An 18305-nucleotide genomic window follows, 5' to 3' on the forward strand; every position below is an offset into this window, starting at 1 on the left:
GTGTGTCTGATCAAGTGATAAGAGCAAAGCTTATGAAGGTGCTGAAGGTCTATGATTAATGTGTCAAGCGTGGAAAATATGATGTTCTCAATGCATTATTTGACATCACGAAAGTGAATGGCCAGTGGTTATCCTCGGAAGATAAACGTCTATACCACCTACAAAAAGAAAGTAAAGGACAGGTGGGGTACTCAACAGGACAAGTGGCAAGTAAAGAAACCATTCACCCTTCCAAGAGAAGGAAAGTCCAGTCTGGAACAGCAATACCTTCCACATCACAAGTCCTGTCTACCACAGACAGTGGTACTGAATCTGAAAACTGCAAAAGTAAGAGTGAAGATGATGAAGACGACGACGGTGATAAAGACGATGATGAGGACACTCAGAAAAAAACTAGAAAGCACTACAAAAGTAAATTTGCTGTAAGTATGGTTACATCAAGTGGAGTTTCCACAAAGAAAGCTGCTAAAATATGCAATGTATTATCACAACAAGGTATTGATATTCCAACTCCAAGTCAATCAGCAATTTACAAGTCCATATTCAAAGAGGCAGGTAAATTAAAAAAAGAAATGATACAACAACTTAAAATGGAACAGTGGTCCTTACACTTTGACGGCAAACGAATAGATGATAAGGAATATCAGGTAGTTGTACTTCAGAATGAAAGAACTGACGTGAAACTTGATGCACTGCGTTTAAAAGATGGCAAAGCTGAAACTGTTGCTGAAAAAATTGCCAAACTTATCGATGAATACAATTTGTGGAATTCAATTAAGATGATCCTTACTGATACAACAAACGTCAATACTGGGAAGAGAAATGGAGTTGTTGTGAAGTTGCAACGTATGTTTAAATTAAAGGGTGTCACAATACCACAATTTATCGGTTGTCAGCATCACGTACTAGACAGGATTCTCCGTCTGGTGATGGACGAAGAACTTGGGGGTGATACCAAATCTCCAAACATTGAATACCCATTTGTGTCTGAACTGTTGAATAAGTATGATGAACTGAAGGATAAGTTTGTGAATGGAACTGTAGAAATTCTTGATAAATCAGGGTGGAGAGACGATATGAAGTTTTTGTACCATTTAACAAGAGTGTTTAGGTTCTATGAAGAACAAAGAAACTTCCCTCTGATTCACTTTCAGAACATTCCTAATATGAGCAATGCCAGATGGAACTCAAGAGCCATTCTCGCCATTCTGGCGTTCATTCTTATGCCTGAAGCAAGAAAGAATTTGGAGAAGGTTTGCAGGTTCATTTCATATGAGTGGGCAGAACATTGGTTTAGTAGTCAAAAGTACAATGACAATGACTTCAAGAATTTCTCTGATGTATTGAAGCCTTACAAAAAGGCATTGCAGTCATTCAAAAATCACTGGAAGAAAGAGCCATCCGTCATCGACATACCACGAAGTAATCAGATAGCTGAACGTGCAATCAAGGTGATGCAAGACCTGTATGCTTCCTGCAGAAAGAAAGACAAACTGCAACTTCGATTCATTCTAAGTAATAAGCGCTAGACTCTTTATGAGACGTGAGCATCATGTGACCCATGTACTAAACACAGTAGGCCTATAGACACAGACAGTTATGTATATTGTTGTACTAGACGCTTTGATACTGTTAATTTTGTAATACTTGTATAATTATATATCACATAATGTTTTTTGTTATATCACAGTACATGTTGCATAAATAAATAAAATAACAACAGGAGTATGACTCTTACAACATCTTCAGCCTTTAATATTCATTTACTGTACAAAAGTGTACCTATTGAAAATTCGATTTTTTGGTTTTGGGGTGACCTTTTTTCAAAATATGTCAAAATGAAACATCTATTCGTTCTTTTTACATAAAAGTTCATTGAATTACGATACAGGCCTAGTAGGTTGCAAAAAAGTCATATCCCTAATATACATATATATGTAAGAGTGTTCTACAAATAGAGTGCTCAATGTTCTTAAAGAACAGAGCAATAATTTATTAGTAAAAACACCTATCTAATTTTCTTCGACAAGTTGTTTCCCCATCAGTGGGCTCATGAAAATTTTTTAAATGTTATTGAATTTAATTTTAGTTTAGGGAAAAAGGCAGTGTTAACAATCAAGAACGATTTGATTGTTCTTGTTCTATTGTTACAGAAAAAGCTGTTCAAAATGTTACAGATATGTTCAGTGACGGATCCAGAGAGGGAAGGAATGCACCATCCCCCCCCCCCAGAATCTAAAAGTCCTGAAAAAAAACCAACAATTTGTCAATTCCAAAGGACACTATCGAAAAGGGGATGATTTTGAGCATCTATTATAATGCTATTCATGAAGAAGATTTTTAACCATTCAGACCAAATACATTGCAATAACTAAAAAAAGAATTTTTTTTCAAAATTTTAAGAAAATTTTATTTTTTACACCTTGTTAAGTTTCTTGAAGATTTTTTACGCTTTTCGAAAAAAAAATTCAATATATTTTCTAAATCCCTTAAATTAAAATAATAATGATTTTAAATATACCATATCTATAGCATTAAAAAAATATTAAATTTCAAGATATCTAATGAATTTTTCTTAACATCTTAACAACTTTTATTGAGTATACTATTAAATAAAATCATACAAAACATTTTTTCTTTATTATATGTTTTAAGACTTATTAGAAAATTTTTCTGATGAGTCTTTATAGATTAAACACAGTGTAAAATGAAAAAAAATTGATAAGTGATTTTCTATTAATTTATTATTGCTCTGTTCTTTTAAGAATATATATGTGTGTGTGTGTGTATATATATATATATATATATATATATATATATATATATATATATATATATATATATATATATATATATATATATATATATATATATATATATATATATATATATATAGTTTGTTGGCTTTGGGAAGAGCGGAAGGAAAAAAGTGATTCTTACGCCAACACATACGTCACTTTTAATTACTTTTGACTTTAGTCCAACATTTTCGTGTTGGACGAAAGTCAAAACCATTAATTTAATTACAAATCAATTGTTATATAAAAAAACCACAAAAACGCAAATTTAATTGACCAGAATGTTTTTAAAAACATTCTGAATGTTTTTAAAACATTCTGAATGTTTTTAACAATATAAACAATGTTTTTATTTTTATTTTTTTTAATAAAATGTTTTTATTTTTATTTTTTTTACTGTAAATCATGCGCGGAGTGTTGCTACATCGACTATCTTATAGCCTGACTCGCAAGGGAGTGCTGCTACATCGACTGACAAATAGCCTGACTCGCAAGGGAGTGCTGCTACATCGACTGACAAATAGCCTGACTCGCAAGGGAGTGCTGCTACATCAACTGACAAATAGCCTGACCCGCAAGGGAGTGCTGCTACATCGACTGAGGGTTTGGTTGGGGCAGGCAGTCTATCATTATTAAAAAAAAAAAATTCCGGTCTTGCATTTTAATTTTTACTTTTTGTCAACAAAATATGGAAAAAACTTTCGGACAACATCTAAGGGTTCTATATATACATATATATATATATATATATATATACATATATACATATATATATATATATATATATATATATATATATATATATATATATATATATATATATATATATATATATATATATATATATATATCAAAAAAAACACCACATAAAATATAGAACTATATATATATATATATATATATATATATATATATATATATATATATATATATATATATATATATATATATATATATAGTTCTATATTTTATGTGGTGTTTTTTTTGAGCACTATATATATATATTTTATATATAACAAGTGTCAAGTTGAAAAAGGGAGAAAGTTTAAAGAGATGTTACTGCCTCATTTTTTAATATTTTTCAAAAAACTAAAAAGATTCGATTAAACCATCCCATTCTTTATTAAAGAAAAAATTTTATTGATCTTTAGTTTAGCCATGTTGTCAAACAGAATCAACAAGAGCTAGAACCTGTTGCGCAAGACATTGTACGCTGACCATGTCAACTTCTTTGAGGCATTTCTGGATACTATTGCACAGATGGTCTAAACTTTCTGCCTTCCAATTCTTTGCATAGACCTTACCTTTCAGAAAGCATAGACCTTGCCTTTCAGAAAGATCTAGAAATTTTTGATTGGGCGCAATGGTGAGACATTTGGGGAATTGTCTTTTTTTGTACAAAATTCACCTTTTTGCCCTCCATGTAGAAAATGTTGAACTTCACATAATGTGTTGATGCTAGGTTACGCCAAAATATAAAGGCACTATCTGAATGGTGCTCTGCAATGAATGGCATTAATCTCTTTTGAATACACTTGCTCGAGTAGAACCTACTGGTTAATTGCCATGCCACTTAGGTGGAAGAAAGGCTTTGAAATGCCTTGCTCTGAAAAGCAAAGTCAGATGAGCAGTTTCTTCTTGCATTTGGCATACTTGACACTTGCAGGAGTTACTGAAACATCAAACTGTTGCCGTTAATGTGCAAATGAGATAAAATGAAGTACACTTCATTCTCCAAAATGCAACACTTTTTTTGCAACTTTTTACACAGCCAGCAGCATCTTGGTCTAATCTTTGCTTTCTGGTCCTCCATTCCCTTTAGGATCCTAATTTTCTTTCTTGTATGGATAGAAGACTTGTTTTATAATATTTTCAAAATATGCGAGAAGTGTAGTTACATTGACTGACAAATAGGTAAAACATGTGAGGAGTGTTGCTTTTTTACTATAAAACATGGGCAGAGTGTTGCTATATTAACAATCTTATAGCCTGCTGCTACAAGGGAGGCTGCTGCTACATCGACTATCTTATTGCTAACTGCTATAAGATAGTGGATGTAAATCCAGGGGGGCCACTGTATCATGTTTCTAAGGGTATTATTTCTTCACCATTGTACTTGGAAGTCCATATTGTTTTTCTGTTTTAATGGTTTTTTTATAGTTTCAATAATGTGGAACACAAAAATAAGCAAAACATACACACACAAAAAATTACAAACTTTTATAAATTGAATTAACCCTACTTTCAATCATGTAAACTTTATATTTGATAATAATAAAAATAGAATAAAAAGTTTGATGGATTTTATGGGTGCAAAAAAATTCATTCTTTCCTACCATTATTTTTTTTATAGGTTTCAAGGATCTTTTTTGAGACTTTATTTTAGATTTTTTAAATTTTACTCCAGAATAAGTAAAGAATTGGCAATAGTAAGTGCAACTGAAAGCAGAAAAAAAAAAGTAGTTTGAAGATAAAGATGTTATCAACATGTAAAGTTATCAGGTACTAAAGAAAAGATTATTTGAGGCTTATTGTACACCAAAATCTGTTTTTGGAAGCTTTAAAAATTTTGCCACAATCCTCATTTAATTTATATACTAACCAAAATTAAAAGTTAAACTGATTATACTTTAAGTAAAAACAAAATTTTCCTTGAAACAATGATATATTAGAAGTCAAAAAAACACATTTTAAAATAACTGGAGAAAAGCGTTTATTCAGAAATGAAATTCTAAATCTACAACAAATCAAAGGACAACCTTAAAAAATCAAAAATTTTGTGGAAATGATAAGGTCCAAGTGTACAAATAAATTAGGCATAAATAACCTCTTGTCTGAGTTCCCAGAATCCTTTCAGGACCTTTGATTCTTCAATTTGCATTTTTAAAGAAGATTCTGTAACTGGTATATATACAGAACTTGTTTCTACATCTTTCGATATTAGAGTCATTTTCCTAAATAAAATTTTTTTAATGACACTCTAAAACTTTACTTAAGTTCTAAAATTTTAATTATTTTCATATGAAGCTAATGTAAGTAGTAAAGAAACTATATAAAATATTTATAAACGATTCTAAATAAAACCTCTTACCTGGAGGTAGTAGCCGAATGAAACTGTTTAATTGCAACTTGTTTGCTTTTGTATCTACCTAAATAAACACCTCCTGCACCCCCTTCACCTAATCGATTACTTTCAGCTGTATTAAAATCCAAATCGATCGAAGAAATTACAAACTCAGAAGGTAAATCAGTTAACAACAAATCAGGCACAAGTAAATTCAAAGGAACAGAGACATCTGGATGTCTAGCACACAAGATGTGTTGATGATTTACTGCAGCTAATGCACAAACACTCAAAGTAAAAGAATACTTTTTATGAAGAGAATTGTTTTCAAGCTTGGAAACACATATAGGACAAGGAATCAATTTGTTGACAAGTGAATCACCAAATTCATCAACATCTTCAAGCCCTGTAGTAATAAAGATAATTAACTAAATAATCAACAACAAAAATAATAAACAACAAAACAAAATGTTACAAAAAATTTTTTTAATAATAACAAAATATCATTTCTAAATTTTCATAAAATTAAAGGCATAAAACTTCATAAAATTAAAGGCACCTGGATACCATTCTGTTATTAAAGCATCTAAATGATCAACAACAAATGCCATAGCAGAATAATTGTGTTGTTGTGATGCAACAGTAATTGCAATACCTTTATCAACTTGATCAACATTGTCAAACTATGAAAAAATATAATTATACAATTATTTTCAATTGTTCCAAAACTCAAATAATAAAACCTCAAACATTAAAAGGTTTTACATAAGTAGATTTTTGTATTTCACCAAACATGGGCTTTAACTATAGTTACTTTAACTATTGCTTGTTTTATAATGAAGCAAAAAACTGAAAAATCCCTAAAAATATATTGAATATGTGGATATATTTTGATACTATATTTGGAGGATTAAAAAGTTTTACTTGCATGAGCAGAAATTGACAGTAACTTAACTGAACATTCTTATCATCTCAACTTTATATTTAAAAGATTGAGGTCTTTGAGAGTAACTAAAATTTTTAGTATAGCAACTGGTGACTATGTTTTGGAGGGAGCAATCTTATATCTATTTTCAGTCTTACATTGTAATGAGATAGAAGTTTCAATTTCACAAGTCATCTGCAACAGTTAATTTGATTCAAATTTATCTAAATATTTCATTGATGAAAATGTAGCATACTTTAATGTATTTAATAAAATAATAATGTAGCATACTTTAATGTATTAAATAAATGTATTTGTTTTTCCGCGCCGCTGCCTTGTTCGCCAAGGTTCATATTTCGGAGTTATAGAGTTGAGAGATGGTTATAACCACAATTAAGTAGCCTCCTTGTCTGTAGTGGCCTTCTCGGCATTGGGGATTAACAAAATTGAATTGACAAAAAAAAAAAAAACTTTACTTAATAAATAACTAATATCTTGATGATTTCAAAAAAAAAAAAAACATGTCACCTTTACTGACTAAGTCAAGATTTCAAAAAAAAAAAAAAAAAAATCTGCCTCTAAGTGCAGGCTTCGACAGCATGATAATTGCATGCTGTAACTGACCGCGCTTACAATTTTTTTCCTTTTCAATTAGACCACAGCTTTTTTGATGCTTTAACAATTTAAATGCAGTAAAAAAATTGTTGGGTTATGAACAGGTTTTTATCATTGATCTTTACTAAAGTTTTGTTTTACACAAAGGCTTTAAATAAAATAAAAATTAATTAAAATGATCGTTTATTTTGTGTAAAATAAATGTTATATTTAAATTTTTATTTAGTAGGCAAATTTAAATGTTTTAAACTATTTTTTCATGTCTTTCTAAAAATCTTTTAAAATAATATTTTTTTAAACTACTTTAAATTATAAATAAGTTAAATCAAAATCTTTCTGTTGGAATGGAATGATATAATGGCTTTTTTTTTTTTCCTTCTATTTTAACGAAGGACTGTATGAGCTTTTTTTTTAAACTTGACTACTAATCAGAGCATAAAATGATTAAAAATTACTATTTTTAAAAGACTATGTTGTTCTTTTTTTTTTTTTAATTTTTTGAAAAAACGATTTAAACATTTTATATTTTTTTCTTTACAATAATTTTATTTTACTTTTTAATTATTTAACTAAAATTTGTTTATTTATTAAACAACCATTAGATGTAATTTGTAAAAACGCTTTGCGTAACTTTAATAAAACGTTCCAAGAGATAATTTTTAAATTTATTTCAAACGCAATTAAAAAAAATAACAATAATTTTTGTTTTGAGTTTGAAAGCTTATTTTTTTTTTTTGTAAAGAAATATGTTTTTGTTTTTCTTTAGTTTTTTAATTTTTTTTTCCAATTTAAGTTTAGCTTAGCGTTTCTTTTTTTTCTGAAATGTTTAAACCATTAAAACATTTAAACAATTGGTCAAGTTGTCAACAAAAAAAATAATTTGTGTGGTCAGCAATAGCTGACCACGCAAATTATTTCCATTGCACAAAATTTCTGTCCAAGCCTGTAAGTACATACCTTGTTAAAGGTAGTAACCTCCAATAATATTGACAAATTTGATTTAAGATCAGCCTGATCATGATTTTACAATAAAATATACTCTCTTCAAAGATGAAATAAAAATGAAAATATAAAAATATTCCTAGATGAACTATGTGCATACTTTTGATAAAGTTACTAGAAGAACTATGTGCGCCATATTTATATATGAAACCTAGAGGTATTAAAAAATATAGAAACAATAGAGTGCAAATTTAAGTGACTTAAATTAAAAAAAAACTCACATTTTCAACAAAACTTTCAACAAGAAAATAACAATTGTTGAATAAAACAAGAATTCCTTCTCTCCAAAATATTGTCTTGTAATCTTCTTCATCATTTACTTCAGCACTTAAACCTGTTCCCCACCTTGTAAGAGCAATAATAGTTCGTGCTAAAATAACAAGTTATAAATAATACACAAAATTATGCAAAACACAAGTTAAGAATAATTTATTGACCAGAAAACACAAATTTATCTTTTTGTATAATAATAAATAAATCCTATTATTAAAATGAGATGAAAACTAAACCTCGTAACTGAAAAAACATTTTAGCTGACTCTTTAGTTAGTTAATTTTAGTGAAATTCTTAACTAAATTTATTCAAGTAACTTTAAAGGTCAATTTACTAACTTTTTAGCCATAACCTCGGGAAGTACAGCACTCCAATAAAAATAATGTTTATTTAAAATAATAATTCTGTGCATTTACAGCGATGAAATAGTGCTAAAACACTTTTTAAAAAAATGCCCTTTTGAATTTTCCTAATGTATGCTAAATTTATATTATAAGTCAACTAATTTTAGTCAAATGATATATAAATATAAATAATGCACATTATCACATAAAAAAATATTTTAAACATTAAATATATAACTATTTCACAACTATTAGCTAACTAAAAACAAATTAATAATTTTATTAACTTAACTACTAATCAATTTCTGTCCCGTAATGATCCAAAATACGAATATAAACCATAACGCCCACTAAACAAATCCGGTAACAGTAACATATATACTATGTAGCTCTAGTTTATCTATTGAGCACTCTGAGTATACAATATTATACATGATAATATAAAAATATTTTCTTTATTCATATATATACACTTATGTGTATATATATATATATATATATATATATATATATATATATATATATATATATATATATCTCTATATATATATGTATATATATGCATATACATATGTTCTATAGCATATTTAGATAAGCATTTGCTTACTAGTTTACTCAACTCTATAGCATATGGCGTTTTCAGAAAAAGAAGAAAATGAAAAAAAAGATTGCTGCCCCATCCCAAACCCTCGGTTGATGTAGTAGCAATCCACTGAAAGTCAGACTATTTGTCAGTTGATAATTAGTCAGTGTGATGCCAAAGTGCTCATCTAAACTAGCAATTTAACTTATATATATGTATATATATATATATGTATATGTGTATATATATATATATGTATATGTGTATGTATGTATACATGTATATATATATATATATATATATATATATATATATATATATATATATATATATATATATATATATATATATATACACACACACACACATACACACACACACACTAACCAATAAGTCGACTCCAAAACCCAGGTGGGATGTAGTGCATGAAATAATTTCTTTTAATATTTTTATAACTAAGCTGCAAAATGCAATCAACATCATCAGGTCTTTTGATAGGAAGCATTGAAGGAATTAAAAATCTCTCATCATCCAATTGTAACACAATTTCAAATCTTTCAAGTAAGCGTAAGTACTAAAAAAAATTTTTAAGCAACTATGACAACAAAAGTAACATGATGCAAAAAAGTAAAAACAGAGTTGATTCCACTTAAATACAACCATGGTTGTTTTGATATAGAATGTGAAATCAACTTCAAAACAAATTGAACTTTCCAACAATATTATTACCATAGTTTTAAAAACTTTTGATAGATATATAACACTACAGCATTTCCTTAAATACAACAAAGGAGAAGAAAAAACAATACAAAAAATACCTGAGGAATAAATTTTTCTGGTAAACGAGGATTTCTGAGTACTAATAACAAATCTGTTTTTTTGATATATCCATCTAAAACAAATGGATTACGCTCTCTCACAGTTACTACAAGTGAAAGCATTTCACACAGCCATGATGGATCAATAAAATATAATGTATTCAGTTCACGCATGTGATCATTAAAGTGCAATAAAATTCCATTTTCATGAAGAAATTTCGAAGCTATTGAAAACAAAAAATTCATTTTTTGAGAACTAGGCAAGAAAAAAAAATTTTATAAAGAAAATAAATAATTTACCTGCAAATAGAACATTAATAATAATTTTTAATAATAATTTTAAAAAATTACCTGTCACTAACTCTTCCACAGTATAAATATCATTGTCAGGATTTTGTTGAGCAAGCTGTAACATTTCATCAGTATTAAGAATCGGTGGTAGGAGTTTTTCCTTCCTAGCTTCATTTTCTTTTAGTATGCGGTCATATAATTGAACATAACTTAAAGGAGCCTTAAAAAAAATTTATTTAAAAAATTTTTATGAATTTAAAAAAACAATTGAATTAGTTTGAAATCTTTAAAAAACAAAAAAACATTAATTACAAAAAATATTTAAAACAATAAAAACCTTTTTTCTGCATAGCCCATGACTACTAGATTCATTGATCAGTTTAGCAGCGTTATATATTTCAATTCTAAGATCAACAAGACCTTCGCTTGTGATATTAGAGACAAAATTACAGCTAGCAATAAGAGGAAATCCTTTCTTATCATATTTCATAAGTATTTCATCTTTCAATCTTAAAAGTGTTGATGCTTTACTTTGAACAGGTAGACAATCAATGTGTGTACCAACAATTATAACTCGTGACAGTGGAGCTCTAGACTGTAAAAAATTGAAACTTTAAATCTTTAATTTTCACTTTTTCACTTTTTCACTAAAACTTATATTATATATATATATATATATATATATATATATATATATATATATATATATATATATATATATATATATATATATATATATATATATATATATATATATATATATATATATATATATATATATATATATATATATATATATATATATCTACAAATTTGCTATACAAAATTGCCTGTACAAATTTGCTAACTTTTTTTGCTGATTTAATTCAATGTGGTTTTTTTAGAAACAAAATCGTGCTTCGCTCCTCCAACCCAACCCCTTATTTGATGGGCATAAGGTTTATATACATAATAATACTCTTACAAATTTTCCTCTTTAATAAAGTGGAAAAATTTTTAGAGCAAATAATATATACATAAGCTTTAAAAAAACAAAAAATCTTTTAAAATTGCTCAAAGCTGTGTGCAAAATAGTAAATGAAATAAAGGTTTTAAAAAACAAACCTTACAAACTTTTTTCTCAGTACCTGTATATTTAACAACCATGGTGCAAGCGAGTCTACCCCTTCCCAACCATGTGTTACATTGAAAACAACCAAGTAGAGAGTATTTGAAGTCAAAAAACACTGATGTGTTGCATAATAAACATGCTGACCTGCTAAATCCCAACAACTAAACTTAATCTCCTCATTGTTTGACTAGAAAAAATAATTAAATGAAACTTTATAAAAAAACCATTTCTAGTGGTAAAAAAACAATAATAAAAAATACAATCCTCATTCAAATTCAAAAGAGTAACTTTAAGTGTATTATTTTTATTATAATCACTATCACTCCGACTTCTTCTAAGTGGAAGTGGAGAGGTTGTCATGATTAAACAACCTCTGTTAATGAAAAATAACTATTTCATTTTTATTAACTTTAACAATTAAAAACATAATTAGCATAAACATTTTTACTGTGTCTCTCCAGAAACTAATAGAAAGTCTTTGTGGCAGAGCAAGACTCCATTGTTCAACTGATATTCCAACTGTTGAAATGTTTGGAGGAGGTTTTTTTCCTTGAAGTGTAGCAACCAACGTTGTTTTCCCTCGTGCCTACAAGTAGATCAAGATATAAAAAAAAATGTTTTGTCATCAAAACATTTTTTCAAAGATTTAAAATTGCTAGAATAAATATTTGTAAAATTAATAACCTAAAAATAAATTAAAAAAATATAAATGCAATGCAAATAAATGTAAAATTATAAATAAACATTTGATACACTTGCAAACTATGAATGGAGAAATATCTATAAGTAAAGAAAAACCGTAAATATATATATTTAGTAAATACCAAAATGAAAAAAAATACAACTTTTTGTTGTTTTAATTTTTAATATTTACCTAATATATCAGATCTATTATATAAAAAAATTGTTTTTATAACATTGATCACTGTTAAACGAAGAGATTCTTTTGTACATTATATACATATATATATATATATATATATATATATATATATATATATATATATATATATATATAATATAATATAATATAATATAATATAATATAATATAATATAATATAATATTATATAATATAATATATATAATCAGCCTTCGAAATTAGGGTCGGCATTCCGCCAACCCAATTGCCGGTCTAAAAGTGTTTTGGGTTGGCAAAATACTGCAGGCCATTGTTTCTATTTTTTAAAGTAACCCCTTTGTGTCAATTTTTTTTTGCAGACCTGATGCCGGACTTTAACAGTTTAAGGTTGACAATTAATTTCCAACCTTAATTTTCCTAAAACCGAGGGCTGTATATTATTAGAAATTTACAAACAGTAAGACCTGCAAACCAACAACCATTAATTTCATTCTGTTAAAAGGAACGGACTTTCGAAGTTTGGCACATAAGTAAGGCATAACTTGCTTTGTTAGATTTTTATCTAATAATAACAAATACATACAATTTTTTAAATAATTCATTATTACATTTTAAACATAAAATAACTTTTTCTTCAAATAGAGATCGGAAAATTTTTTTCATTACACGTAATAAGTTCTTCATACTAATTTGATTCAGTTAAAGTTATTGTAATTACATAAACTTAGTTTTATTGACAGCTTAGATTCAGTTCTATTTTAAAATAACTTTAAGGTCTGAGGTCGCTTACTTTTAATTTTGATTAAGTTGTAATTCAGTTTTCAAATTTACTCTAGTTCAATTTGTTTTATATGGGTTTTTCCAATCTCTAATTCGATATAATATAATACTATTTCTGTGAATACATTCAACCAAAAAAAAAAGAGAACAAAAAAAATCAAAAAAACAACCTACCGTCAAGCTCAAAAGGAAGATCTGGAATATTGAGGCCAGAAAGTCTTAAGCTCCATACATTTTTCAGCAGACTTAGCTCAGCAGGAAGAACAGTAAGACAAGGATTGCTACACAAAAAATAAAAAATGTCATATATATGTGTGTATTTAGATATTTGTATACACATATACAATTATCTAAATACATACATATATATGACATATATTATACATATTATATATATAAATATGTCTATATAAATATATTTATTTATGTGTGTGTGCATATATATATATATATATATATACATATATATATATATATATATATATATATATATATATATATATATATATATATATATATATATATATATATATATATATACACACACACACATATATTTTTATACATATACATTTATATATGTATATATATATGAGTAATTCCACGGCGGAAAATGAAAAAGTAGTTAAATTTTTTTCTTTTTTTTTGTCAACTTTTAGCAATTGAACATTTATGTAGACACATGAAAGTTTATCTAACAAATACATTAAGTACTAAAATTGATTTATTTAAGTCATTTTTATGCTTCCGAAAGATGTGGCTTTTCTCATTGTCGCATGATAAAAAAAAGTATCATTGTAAAATATTATTTTAACCATGAATTGATTTGCATATTCAGAATTAATTTAGCATGAAAATGGAGCTAACATGTTCAAATTGTTGTTGGTCAGATTATCAAATATATACATTTCATGAAAATAAGGAAAGAACTCATGAAGTTTTCATGCAACGCAAGTCAACAAAAACATGATAAAGCTTTGTTTTTTCGAAAATTTAGTTAAAAAACTTTTTAATAATATATGCGAAACGATATTAAATGTTATGTTTATGCATTTTTGCAGTTTTGAATAACGACGCTTAGTTAAAGCACATTTTTATTTTAAATTTCTGTAATGTAAGTTAAATCTACATGCATTTACTAAAGATCTGGTTGCTTTTTTGTTAACAAAATAAATTACACCATTAAGTAATTCTTATTACATCGACAAGGTTTAAACTGAAACTTTTTATATTAGGAAAGTTTAGAAAAAAAATCTTTTATTTTTTTTTTAATGTTAATTAAAATTATTTATACCATTGTTTTTTTTATTTATTTATGTATTCTTATTTTGGTTGACATACAAATATACATAAATGAATAAAAATAAGAATTATATAAATATTTTTATTTAGACATTAAAAAAAAGAAAAGAATAATTTGCTATTCTCCTAATATAAAAAAAATCAGTTAAAACCTTTTTTATTTTTGTTTTAGTGAAACAAATTGTTTGTAAAAGCAACTAAGGGGGTCATCCATAAAGCACGTCACTCTATATTTGTCAATTCTTAACTCCTTTCCTGTCACAAACAATCACATATACCGGAACCCCCTAAATCTCCCTCTTAAACTGTGATAGGAGTTTTTACATCATAAATATTTTAAAAGGTTTAAATGTAAATACTTTGCAGCATTTTAAAACTTAAACCTAATGAAAATATAGCAATGCGCATAAACATAAGAAGTAAAAACTTCGACAAACCAAAAGATTTTCTTATTTAAATGACTCAAATAAGTATTAATAAAGTTGTAATACTAAAATAATTTTTTAAAGTTATTCTTGGTCTTGCAGAATTTGATTTGATTACTTTTATTAATCTTTAATTTGATTACTTTTATAAATGTTATAAAAATCACTCTGGAAGAGTGCCACCAATTTTTTAAAATTACCTTTGTTAACTATTTTTAATGAGTTCAATACATTTGCAATTCTTTTGCTATGTAACTCAAATATTTAACAATATAAAAATCAACCATAAAAATTGCTCGGTAATGTAAGTGATGTAACGTAAGTTAAATACATAGTATCAAAAAAACAAGTTTATTTTTCTTAGCCGGTCACCTCTGATAAACTTTTATATATTTTTTAAATTAGTATAGAATTCTCAACATCTTGTGAAAGTTTTTGATACAAACCACTTTACTGATTTGAAGAAATCTGACTTAAAAGTTGAAGCAATTTTTTTACCTTGTTTCCTGTGCAACATAAATTAAGTGGCATTTTCAATAAGAAGTTCGCCCTCTTTTGGCCAGACTCAAAACTCTTTAGCTTATTTTATTCTTTAGACAAAATTTCATACAAAATAGCTAAAAGTTTAATTTACAGTTTAAAATGCCCTCGGAATTAGAAAAAATGAGGTTGACAATGTTTTGCAAAGGTTTTACCATAACATATAAAAACGAAGTTGGTTGTTGCGGATCCCAAACACTTTAAGGTTAGCAGTAAGGTCAGCATTGCCAAATGCCGACCCTAATTCTGAGGGCTGTATATATATATATATACATATATATATATATATATATATATATATATATATATATATATATATATATATATATATATATATATATATATATATATATATATATATATATATATATATATATATATATATATATATATATATATATATATATATATATATATATATACACACACACATATATATATGCAACTCAATGATTTCTTGAAGCGGAACATTGGTGTATAAGCTCGTTACTGGCACCTGTTCTTGCAAATTCATTCATGGGTTGTTTCGAAAATAAATGGATCAAAAATTTCAAATGATGTAAAACCAGTTGATAACATTTGTGCTGCTTTCCAGTCAGAAAATGACACACATCTTTTTCTTAGATATATAAATAGTAGATATAATTCTATTTCTTTTACTATGGAACAAGAAGTAAATTCAAAAATATCTTTTTTAGACCTAACTCTACACAAAACTAATTCTTCACTTACCACTACCGTTTTTTATAAAAAAAACCTATTCTGGTCTTCACACTAATTTTTATAGTTTCACTTGATTTTCATACAGAGTTAGTCTAGTCAAATGCTTAATCAATAGAACGTTTAAAATTAATAGTACTAAACTTGGGTTTCACACTGACATAAACTTTACAGTATTTCAAAGAACATGTACCCATCTTGTAGTTATATCTTTTTGAAATGAGTACATCATCATGTACTCATTTCAAAAATATATAACTCCTATTTAAACAAGATTAATTCAAATGCTTTACCACAACCAAAAATCAAAGAATCTTTGTCTTATTTTAAACTGCCGTTTTTGGGAAAAATATCTGATTTAACTTAAAAAGGATTGAATTGAATTGCTAAAAGATATTGCCATTCAGCAAATATTAAATTAGTATTTACCTCACTAATAATTTCTAAATTCTTTTCTTCTAAAGATCCTATTCCTCAAGAGTTCAAATCGTTCGTGGTGTATAAATTAATTCGTATGCGCAGGATGTAATTCCTGTTACATAGGCAAAATTACTCGCCATCTCAAGACCCGCATATCTGAACATTACAAGAGGGACAAAAAGTCTCATATCTATAAACATCTCCATGCTAATGAAAATTGTTTCATGCAAATAAATGATAAGTGCTTTTCTGTGTTAGATTCGCCATCTAACAAGTTTGAGCTAAAACTTAAAGAAAAGTATGTTTATAGAATGGTTAAAACCTGGTATGAATAAACAGGTTAACCATGTACAAAGGACACTTTCTGTTTAGTTGCTATTTTTTATAGAAATTGCGTATCTTTTTAACCTATTGTTTTGTTATTTCCTATTTCTTTTGTATGACATGATAAAATTTTTAACTGATTTTATTGTATTTTTGTAATTATATTATTATTAGTTTGTACAAGAATAATTATATTTTGTATTATGCTTTTTTTAACACCTTTATAGGTATTTTAACAAATTTTAAATATTTAATTTTAACTGAAGATGACTAGTGTTATTCAAAACATGTATTGTTTTTTATTAAAAAAAAAAATATATATATATATATATATATATGTATATATATATATATATATATATATATATATATATATATATATATATATATATATAAATATATGTATATATATACATATACATATATATATCTATATCTATATCTATATCTATATCTATATCTATATATATATATATATATATATATATATATATATATATATATATATATATATATATATATATATATATATATATATATATATATATATGCATTAATGACTAATATATACAGTTAAGGGTAAAAAAATAATTTAACTGCTCTATATTATTATTTTATTATATATATATATATATATATATATATATATATATATGCATTAATGACTAATATATACAGTTAAGGGTAAAAAAATAACTTAACTGCTCTATATTATTATTTTATTATATATATATATATATATATATATATATATATATATATATATATATATATATATATATATATATATATATATATAAACTTACTTGCTAAGATTCAACTCTTGTATATTTATAAGGAAACATAAAGATTCAGGAATGTTTTCTAACAAATTATAACTCAAATCTAAATTGGTGAGATTTTCTGAAAATAATTCTACTGGAAACTCGCAAGAAGTAATAACAGACAAATTAGTGTTAGCCCCCATGGCTTCTACAAGTGTGTTCATATCAACACCAACAAAACCATCGGTATGAGTAGACGCAGATAACTAGTAAACAAAATGAATAATCTTTCTAAGTGAAAGCTATAAATTTTTTATAAAATTTTAAAATAAAAGCTCTAAAAT

General features: G+C 26.4%; 1 protein-coding gene across 2 annotated transcripts in view; it reads right to left on the reverse strand.

The window, feature by feature from the left end:
- Positions 1 to 18305, reverse strand: part of LOC100204927 (leucine-rich repeat serine/threonine-protein kinase 1) — a 93586-nt gene that overhangs the window by 33746 nt on the left and 41535 nt on the right. For both annotated transcript variants that reach the window (XM_065814624.1, XM_065814623.1), the window contains exons 8-20: positions 18004 to 18227; positions 13641 to 13747; positions 13151 to 13248; positions 12273 to 12410; positions 11841 to 12011; positions 11051 to 11308; positions 10774 to 10933; positions 10423 to 10646; positions 9992 to 10178; positions 8626 to 8774; positions 6422 to 6545; positions 5890 to 6268; positions 5626 to 5752 (exon numbers count right to left, since the gene is read on the reverse strand). In XM_065814624.1, the coding sequence (XP_065670696.1) occupies positions 5626 to 5752; positions 5890 to 6268; positions 6422 to 6545; positions 8626 to 8774; positions 9992 to 10178; positions 10423 to 10646; positions 10774 to 10933; positions 11051 to 11308; positions 11841 to 12011; positions 12273 to 12410; positions 13151 to 13248; positions 13641 to 13747; positions 18004 to 18227 (2346 nt within the window). The remainder of the gene's footprint in view (positions 1 to 5625; positions 5753 to 5889; positions 6269 to 6421; positions 6546 to 8625; positions 8775 to 9991; positions 10179 to 10422; positions 10647 to 10773; positions 10934 to 11050; positions 11309 to 11840; positions 12012 to 12272; positions 12411 to 13150; positions 13249 to 13640; positions 13748 to 18003; positions 18228 to 18305) is intronic.

This window comes from Hydra vulgaris, chromosome 12 (genome assembly GCF_038396675.1).
Source record: "Hydra vulgaris chromosome 12, alternate assembly HydraT2T_AEP".
NCBI classification, from domain to species: domain Eukaryota; kingdom Metazoa; phylum Cnidaria; class Hydrozoa; order Anthoathecata; family Hydridae; genus Hydra; species Hydra vulgaris.